This window comes from Carya illinoinensis, chromosome 9, assembly GCF_018687715.1.
Source record: "Carya illinoinensis cultivar Pawnee chromosome 9, C.illinoinensisPawnee_v1, whole genome shotgun sequence".
Classification (NCBI taxonomy): Eukaryota; Viridiplantae; Streptophyta; class Magnoliopsida; order Fagales; family Juglandaceae; genus Carya; species Carya illinoinensis.
Genome location: NC_056760.1, coordinates 35,884,688 through 35,895,033, shown reverse-complemented (window position 1 = coordinate 35,895,033; position 10,346 = coordinate 35,884,688). Strand labels below are relative to the sequence as shown.

The following is a 10,346-nucleotide window of genomic DNA, read 5'->3' as shown; positions in this document are numbered from 1 at the left end:
ACTTTGTAGGTGTGGGACAGACGTTGCTTTGTTGCTAGAGATAAGCCAGCTGGGGTCCTGATGCGACATCTAGAGGGAATTACATTTATTGACAGCCGAGGCGATGGCCGTTATTTAATACCAAAATAGTAAAAGACCAAAGTATAAAACTTTGGGATATCTGGGGAATGTCATCCAATGCTACATGGTATGATCAGTTTCTGGCTTACCCTGGTGACCTAGGAATTTGTCTTGTATTTGCAATTTTGTGATCTCTATCATAATAAGGCTTCCCATGATGCGGTAATTGTCAGTTTTGATCTCAATACCCTTTCTCTTGGATTTCTTTCATTTATATAGAAATTACATTTACATAGGATGCTCACGTATGTCAACTATTTACAGCAATCGGCAACTAATTCTACCTAATTTACAACGAATTCTACCTAATTTACAACCACAAAACTAATCCCATAATTCTCTCCGTAATTCTCTCATAACACCCCCCTCAAATTGATGCTTGTTGATCTACCAACATCAATTTGTCAACCAAGAACTGATGTCGGTGCCGAGAAAGTGCTTTCATAAATATGTCTGCAGTTTGACGTTTGGTGGAGATGTGAGGAAGAGTAATCACATGTTTGTCAAATGAGTCACGGATGGAATGACAATGTACTTCAATATGTTTCATACCTTCATGGTTTAGACTTAGCCTGGGTAAGAGATCTTCAGAAGATTAGAGTTAGCCTGTGTTATGCCTACTACAGTTGTTGAGCTTTGAGCCAGCTTGAAGAATCTGGGTGGGATTCCACAAATCACAGCTGTGTGGAAGATGGTTGCTATATGTATTTTATGGTGCCTACGTAAGGAATGAAATGATTACCCTTTTGAAGATAGGGAGTGCTCATTGGAGGAGATTAGATTGTTCTTAGTTAAAACTTTATTCCTTTGGGCTAAAGCAGTAGATTTCAATGGCCTAGATTTCTTGAATTTTCTTGTTTCTATTCCTTCCTCCTAAGAATTAGCTCTTGTATACCTGTGTATTTGAGCTACGCCTATTCTCATTAATATAATCTTTTACTTATCAGAAAAATTATCACATGCTAGTCTCAATACATTGTCTGAACATGCAAAAGGGAGGAACATGCTTCTCCCAAAACAGACAGGCAACAATAAGGCTAGCTAGTACAAGACACTGGAGATTCCCAAGGTTGCACTACATCAATCTTTTTACTTCTCCATAGTTACATATCCTACACAACAGAAGAATTAAGGATTCCTCCTTTTCACTATCAGTAAAACTATGCAAACCATACGGTAGGCTTCACTAATTAGCAAGTATCAATTACTGCATCAACCAAGGCATCATTACAAGTTGCCTCCTGCATCAGCTGCTCCATCAGGAATCAGGATCAATTTATAAAAGGTTGACATCAGTTAGCAAGTTGGTTATCCAACTCAACTGCTTAAGAAATTATACTTCTCTTCATAAGGCCAACCTAAATAGTTGGGGTCCTATATGTCGTTCTGATAAAAGATTGCAAATCTGGAAGGAGCATGGCATTGGTCTATGACATTGGTGTTCAATGCAAAGTATGAATGGTAAACAGTGTCAGTAATTCAATTTATTCATCAGTATTTTTTTTTTTTTTTTTTTGAGAAGTAATAATTGTATTAATCAAAGAATAGGCAAAAAGTCACGTTCAGTAGAAAGAATGTCCTAAACTACGTAGGAAAAGTAGAGATAAGGAAGTCATGTAAATTTTGGCCATTAAAGCTAACAGCAACAGCCCAAGTACAAAGAGTTCTAAAAAAGAAAACTTTCAGCTCCTCCATTGATCTCTCTTTATCCTCAAAAGTCCATTCATTGCGCTCCTGCCACACGCACCACATAATGCATATCGGAATCATCTTCCAAATTGCCTTGATCTGGTTGTTGCCTCTCAGACCTATCCAGCTAGCAAGTACCGCCACTACTGTTTCCGGCATAACCCAACCCAAGTCTAATCGACAGAAAACCTCATTCCACAACCCTCGAGCAACCTCAAGCAAAAACATTCAGTACACGGCCCGGCAGAAGCAGTTAAACTAAAAGGTCTAGAGCGAGTTGTGATAAAATAATTTCAGAAAGGTTACCGATAAAAAAATTTACTTTGCAACTGTATAGCCAAAAGCAAATTTAGAACCGATCATCCTATATGACCAATTGAGGTTTTGAACTACCCAGGACTAGAATAATAATAATAATAATAATAATAATAATAATAATAATAAGACTATCATGAAAAGTATGAGACTAGCTGTGTACCTTTCAATTAGTTGAACCTTAAATCCCATCAAGCAGGTGCAGTTAATCTATCACAACAATCAATTGATTGTTTTTTACAATACTGGCATCTAATATGCTGCTGTTGAAAGATAAGTTACGACGGAAATGCCTGCAAAGGAATTTCATAACCATGCTTACACATCAATCCTAATATTTGCTTGACCTTGTGTTTTTTATCACACATAGAGTAGGCCTTATACATTATCCAAAATGTCTTCTTCGTGCGATCAAGGTTAAAATTTTCCATCTCATTCAAGACACTCTCCATTTCCTGCAAGCGCCTCTGTGATGCATACATGACCATCTTACAATGATACAGGGACCGACAGATTCTCCAGCCAGCAAATTCTGCACGCCTCACAAATTTAGCAAGCCTATCCACTGCATTACACCGAAAATAACTTGCAACAATGGACCGCATAACACCCACTGTTGTTACAGAGGTTTTGTGCTCAAATGCCTCATCGATTGAGTTCTCCATCTCCTCCAACCAATCTTCTTGAGCAAAAACCCTAATCAACATCACATTCAACCATGGCCTATACTCCTCCTCCGGAATGAGCTTCATTAGGGATCCAATCTTTTTGACTCTATCTGTTGCAGAACTCCTACAATATGCACATATCATGGCTCTGATTAATGGAATGTTTTCGTCATTAACATGATGCTTTACCAATGCATATGTTTCCTCCATCTTTTCTAAATTAACTGAATGTGCATAACCCCGAAGCATTAGCAAGTAGGTGTTAATGTCAGGATCAACAGGGCTGATTTTCATCATCTCATAAGTTTGTTGCATACTATCCCACATCCAAGCTGTAACATATCCAGCAATTAAATTGTTGTATGTGCTTCTATTAGGGGAGAGATTTGAATCCTTTATTTCTCGAAAAGTTGCCTCCATGTGATCAATTAGCATCAAACGACCAAACACAGAAATAAGAATGTTATATGTTACAATAGTAGGACCAAAAACTGCTTCCTTCTTCAGGTCCCGAAACAATGACTGACATTTATCAGCAAGACCATTGAACATATAAGCACCCATAAGTGCATTATAAGTAGATGTTGTCGTGATTCGCTTGTTGGTAGCCTCAGTAAACAGCTCAACTGCCAGACCAACATCCTTATTTCTACCAGCAACTGTGATACCCTTAGCATACTCCTCCGAAGTCATGGGAATGCCAGAATCCGCCTGTTTTCTCCTCCAATTAAAAACCTGAATGTCAAAACAGAACTATAGTCAATTTAAGTTATCTAAAATTTTCATGGAATTAAAGATCATATGTTCCCAACAAATAGGACCCTCCACAAAAACAAAAACAGTCCATTCTTTCTAAGATAGCATTAAGATACATTTAAGAACCATTAACTACGAGCTTACTGCAACCATGGGCTCCAACCACCATAAATGGATAATGGGGAACCTCAAAGTGGCTCTCTTTCATTGTATTCCATCCATGTCCCAGTTCCAGTTGTTTAGCATCCCTTGATGTCATTGAGATAAGAGATGCCATTTCTAGTCTATCTGCTTCTATTTCTATATATATGGAAAGTTTAAAAACCATCATATATTAATCCAGAAACTGCAACAGAAAAGAAAATGAGAAGTTTGCAATAATTTTATAATATTTAATCTAGTATTCTTATTAATGAAGATAATCGATTCGCCAATGTCTTTCTTGTACTACCAATCCACAGTACTTGATACTATCAATACCCATTGTATAGAAAACATTACCACAAACAAAATCAGCTCATTCATGGAAATCTCAACATGCCATGTTCCAGTCGTCTTTCTGAAAGCATGTAAACCAGTATACATGCTACCAAAAGCACAACAAACCTATTTCCCTCAATTTCCAATAAGAGCTCATAAGGTACATATTTACAAACCACAAATATATTAAAAAAAAGAGGTCAAATAGTTAAAAAAGCACCAACACATAAATTCTACATCAAGCAAACCAATTCCATTAGAAAACAAAAGAACAAAAATTGCAAGCAAAGATATCAGATAACGCCACGCATAAGAATCTGGGAAAAACACCTCTAGGGCTAGGTGAGGCCATGAACCCAGCTGCTTCAAAAGCTCAACACAAGCGGAGCCATCAGAATAACTCCGAAATAAAGAGTCCCCCTTCTCCTTCAAAACACTTGCAATCTTATCAGTATCTTCGAAATTCATAACCAATTCAACTCTCAACTGCGTCACCTTGTTTCTCAGATCCTCCCTGGCTAGTGAATCAGAGGGGGATAATTTGTCCCAGAACAAGCTAACGATGCTATAGAAGTTGGGTTTGGAGGGACGTTGGGTTTGGACATTGAGGTCTCGAGTCTCGAGTTGGTGATTAGAGGACTTGGTGAGGGTAAAGATGAATGGTGAGGAAGTAAGAGTTTTCGGCTTTGCGAAGCAAAACAGCTCTGCTTGGGCCACGTCTGAGATCTTAAAGACCCGCTTCATTTGTTGATAGTGGTCTTGACTGTAACAGCTATTTTCTGGGGTTCAAGAGGGATGGCAGCGACTGGAGTTTGCTGTAAACCGGTGGCGGAGAATTGTGTTTGGATGTTGTTGTAAGGAGGATTTGTTGAATGGAGCACAAGAACCTACAAAAGTAGATCACAAACATATATCAAACACATACACATACATAAACATATATCAAATTCTACTTAAATGATTGGTGAAAAAACTTGATATACACATATACAAACATATATCAAATTCTAACTCCCATTTTTTTGTGCTTAACCAACTAAAGCACAAGAACCTACAAAGGTAGAGCACTAATCAATGTTTCAAGCTTCAAAAGCAGCAGATTAGACTAGCAATACATCTGTCTGCCATATACATAACCATGCTCACCATCTACATAAAATAAATAAATAAATGCAGGCCTAGAAATATAAACAAGCATGAAGTTTACCACTCTCAAATCATGCTAGAAAGTCCAAATTCACTACTCGTTTTCCATCCCCAGAGAGAAAAAGCAGCTAAACAGAATAAAAATCATGGAAGATGTAATTTTCATCCCAAACACTAGACATCTCAGTGAAAAGACGTGATAATATGACATGAGGTCTGTACTTATTCACCTGGCAGGAAATTCAGAGTCCATATGAACAAATTAGGAAGAGACCATTAAAATAACATGAACTAAAGAACAGTACAATGGCATTCTCAACCTGCAACCACAGGGCCCAAGACAACACATTTCAAGGCGCAAATCACATAAAAAACTTCAGTTCATTTTCTTACTCATGACATTACAATGGAGAGATATACACAGATGCTGAAGAAATGGGCCAAAATTTTCCCTCTTCATCAGGAAAATACCTATCGAGGACAGTTTTGAGAACCCTCTGGATGGCTCATATAGCATGGGAAAACCCAGAGGACTATCATCACAATGTTGGCTCATCCCTTTCTCATCTCTTAGCAACAAAATTAAATAAATAAATTAAAAGTAGTCCACAACATCACTCTGAAAACACTAAAAAAAAACTGCTGGTAATAGTTCCTAAGCAGCAAAAGTTATAGGCACGGTATATTGAGGGGTTCATTCATCCAAGCAAAAGATGAAGCTGCAACAGCAGAACCCAGAATGTGGGTTTTCTGTGACTGAGATGCCACAGCAGAAGATGAAGATGCCACATTGTTACTGCTCTTCTTAATGGCGGCATCGGCAGTCATAGCCGCTTCAAACTTGAGCCTCTTTCACTGGTAATCCTAGGAAGCCTCCTCAGGAGTATTATAAGTGCCCAACCAAGTCCTGGCTCCTTTAAATGGGTCACGAATCTCAGCTGCCCATTTAACCCATTTCGTTTGCCTCACTCCACAAGTTCCACCCCTTATCTCCACCGCCCACAATCAGTCTCTGCACTAACCCTCTCCCACCAAAACCCATCACTTTCACTCCCTCTTCAAACCTAACCCATCACATCCAAAATTAATCCCAAAATTCGATTTTCCTCCCAAGGTCTAGAACTTGTCACAACTGGATCAATACCAAACACAAACAGCAGCATTTATTAATTATTAAAATCCAAACAAATTGAGTGGAACAAATGGATTTCACCTTGTCTCAAATGGAGAGGCGATGTTGAGACGAAGAAGTGCATTTCTAAGCAACTTACATCCAGTAAATGAAAAACGTAGTGTTGTATCGCAAAATCCCGAATATTCATCGGAGACCAATGGTGCAAACTGTTTCTCAATCTCATACTCCTAAGTACCTCGAATAATTAATTATGCTAGCAGACTAAAACTATACAGTCGCTCAATTCGTGAAATTTTTCCGGGATTTCACGACGTTCCTAAGGTCTAAAGAAATTCATGCACCAAATTTCTAGTGGGTTGTTACAACACTTCACTTACACTTAAGCCCATAACACCATACACCACCTATTTTTTTCATCACAACACTCACATCCAACTGCATAACACAGTCAAAACCATGATAATAAATTCACAACTTCCATAACTTAACCCAATTACACTTCACATGTAATTACAACTTCATCACCTGCTCCCAACACTTCAAGACAATTCATCTCAATCCAAACTTCATATATTCTTATCAAACACCTCAATACAACTCAATATATAAAATTTTTCTCTACCCTTTAGGCACCAATACAAACACAATCACAAAGCATTATAAGCTTCATTCATGGCTCCAAAAAATCATAACCATCTAGTCTTATAAACAACATGTTACATTCAATATGCATAAAATCTACCCAATACGAAGAACCAATAAAAAGGTACACATACTCTATTCATTTATCACTTGAGCCCAACACAAATCGATCGCACAACCATTATGCATAACACACCCAACACTCAAATCTGTCCAACCAATCTTCACGAAATCCCTTAGCCTTTTCAAAATACATACACATTTACAAGTTACAACCCAACACAAGTTGGGGGAAAATAATTCGAGAGAGAGAGAGAACGCTACCGTGTGAGAAATCCCTTGGAGACAGCCGTTACATGCGTTGAGCTGAACGTTCGGGGGTGGTGCGGTGAGATAGGAGGGAGGAAGAAAGTGCAGTGGTTCACGGGAGGGAAGGGGGGGACGGCTCAGGGAAGAAAAAAGGGGAGGGGAATTAGGCTTTTGTCTCAAAACGACGTAGTTTTAGGCCTTTTCCTTTGGACTGGATTGTCTCCTAAGGCTTTGGGCCTTTTTACGTGCTGGCTAAGGCAGTGACGGCACATAGGCGTTAGTTTGTTGCGTTGAATTGCGAGCTAATCTTAAAGAGTTTTACTATATACGAATAAAGTTACGCATTAATTTATATATCAGTACTAATTTCTTTATACTTAAAATTTAAATTAGCATTATTTTTCATAAAATTTATTTTTTGACCAATCAAAATAAATTGGTACACATATTAGTGCACAATTATGCTTGTAATTAGATTTTTTCAATTTCAAATATTCTATAAATAGTAATAAAAAAATATTAAATAATAACACAAAATAATAAAAAGTAGATAAAAAATAATAATAAAATAATAAATAGTAGTGAAGTATATTCACCGCCCAAACCATAATAACAAATGACTAAGAATAATTATAGAGAATATAAAATACCTATAATAAATATAAAGAATATAATAAGTATGACAAAAAATAGGAAAATAACAAAAGAAATGGAACGAGACTAAATTTAAAATCCCACTTTGTTTTCTTGATTTTAATACAATATTTTTTATCATAAAATTAGATGATGAGTTTTTCAGCCACAGGTGAGATTCGGCCGGTCAGGATAGGAGAAACCGACCAGACTAGCCATTTTTGGACTAGAATGGTTCAATCCAAATTTTTCTTTTTAATCAAAACTTTACCTCTTCCATTCATCAACTGTTTACAATACAAGCTTTATCTTGTAAAATGAATCGAATATAGCCTTCTGGGCTATCTTCTATCTAAACTTGCTCCTCATTTACATTATAAGCAAAAGTTGCCAAAAAGTGTGCTACTTTATTACCTTCCCTGTATGTATGTTGAACTTTCCAAAAATGTCTATTTGCTAACAAACCTCTAATGTCTTCAATCAATTGGTCATTCCACTCCCAAGTCTCATCTATGCTATTTACAGCCTTAATAATCCCCAATGTATCTCCTTCAAAAACAGCTTTTGAGATGTTTAACTTTGTACAAGGAATCAAAGCTCTCTACAAAGCTATTGCCTTTGTTACAACTGGAGAACCAATATGTGACTTTGACATACATAGGGACACCAGAACTTCCCCATCAGCATCACGAATTACTATCCCTACCCCCCCATCTATAAAGATTTTTTGTCAAAGGCTGTATCCTAATTTACTTTAACAGCTATACCCTCATGAACCTGCCATCTAACCAAGTCTTTGCACACTCGTGTATTTGACTCTGTTTTACAGTATTGAGCTTGCTGATATTCTGCAATGCCATGCCTAGCCTATATGAAAATCTCTTTTGGACTATTGAACCCTTTCCAAACACATATTTGTTCCTCCTCAACCAAATATGTCTCATCACAGTGGCTAATAGCTCAATTTTTTCTTCTTTCAACCTTTCCACCAATTTCTTCTGGATCACCCCTATGTCCATTTCCTTATTACCCATTTTTGAACAGGAGTACCCTCCTCAACCCATACATCAACTGTTGTAGGGCAACTCTAGACAGCATGGAAATTTGTTTTAACCTCTTGCTTACAAATGGGACATAACAGATCCTCCACCACCCTTCCCTTGAATAAGTTTCCTTTTGTGGGTAAACAATTATTTAGTGTCTTGAATTTTGTAAAATGATGGTTTTGGGATCCACTTATCCTTCCAAATTTTTATTTTCTTCCCATTACCCACCCTCCACACTAACCATTCCTTCAACAACTCCAAAGAACTCCAGACTTCTCCGTATCAGTGAGAGATTGTTTCCAAACCTTGCTTCTAGCACACTTGTCTATTTGTAATACTTTTCTTTCAATACTCTTGCAGCTAATGAACAAGGGTTATTGAGGGCTCTCCACATTTGTTTAGCTAGTAGAGCTTTATTGAAGCTCTCTAACTCTCTAAACCCCAATCCCCTATTGTATTTCGGGGCTCCCATCTTTCCCCAACTCATTCATTTTATCTTGTTATCATTTTCTTTGTGACCCCACCAAAATTTGAAAATTAAAACAGCAAGCTCCTTACACAATCTTTTTGGTAAAGAAAATACACTCATGTTATAAGTAGGAATGTTATAAGAAGGAATGGATTGTATAACAACTTTTAAGAGTACCTCCTTCCCTGCAGGTGAGAGAAACTGATTCTTCCAGTTGTTGATCTTGAGCCAGACTTTATCTTCGATGCCTCTAAAAGTGTTATACTTAGATCTACCTACCATTGTGAGTAGACCTAGCGACTTTTCATAATTATTCTGTACCCTTCCTCCAAGCTCTTGTACAATTATGTCCCAAATTGCATTTCTTCAATTTGAGTTGAACATTATGGAAGTCTTCTACTTGTTCAAACACTGTCCAGATGCTTGTTCATACATCCTCAAGATGCCACTAATTTTCTGCCATTCTTCCCAACAAGCTTTTTAAAAAATTATACAATCATCTGCGAAGAGCAAGTGGGTAAGTCTTTTTCCCCCTCTTGCCACAGCTACATCTTTTAATTCACCCCTAACCTCTGCCCCATTGATTAAAGTACTTAGGCATTTAGCACATAACAGAAAAGGGTAAGGGGAGAGAAGATCAGATCCCCCTACCCCAGACCTCTTGTTGGGCAAATCACCTTCCCTGGTTCTCCATTTACTAACACTGAGTAAGTGACTGAAGTAACACAGTCCATGATTAAGTTTACCCATCTCTCACTGAAACCCAGCTTTTCCATTACAGTCTTTAAAAAAGACCACTCTACCAGCTTTGGTTCATTCCCTCGAGGGAGCTTTTCCTCTCGAGATGTGTGGCCTCGGGAGAGGTTCGACATTCCCTCGAGGGTGCTATCCCACGCAAGGTGGTTCCATGGGAGAGGTTCGACATTCCCTCAGGGGAG

General features: G+C 37.8%; 1 protein-coding gene across 1 annotated transcript; it reads right to left on the bottom strand.

The window, feature by feature from the left end:
- Positions 1–2,263: 2,263 nt before the first annotated feature.
- On the bottom strand, positions 2,264–7,436 carry LOC122276586 (pentatricopeptide repeat-containing protein At2g30780). Its single transcript, XM_043086416.1, has 3 exons — positions 7,276–7,436; positions 4,359–4,915; positions 2,264–3,527 (listed from the first exon to the last, which is right to left on the bottom strand). The coding sequence occupies exons 2-3, from the start codon at positions 4,770–4,772 to the stop codon at positions 2,403–2,405; spliced, it is 1,539 nt and encodes a 512-aa protein (XP_042942350.1). The 5' UTR covers positions 4,773–4,915; positions 7,276–7,436; the 3' UTR covers positions 2,264–2,402.
- Positions 7,437–10,346: the final 2,910 nt, after the last annotated feature.

Bases quoted from the DNA above. Each gene is read 5' to 3' on its own strand.
- LOC122276586 (XM_043086416.1), bottom strand. From the start codon at position 4,772: ATGAAGCGGGTCTTTAAGATCTCAGACGTGGCCCAAGCAGAGCTGTTT. The intron at 3,528-4,358 runs GTGTTTTTCCCA...TTTGACATTCAG, and splicing joins GGCCTCACCTAGCCCTAGAG to GTTTTTAATTGGAGGAGAAA.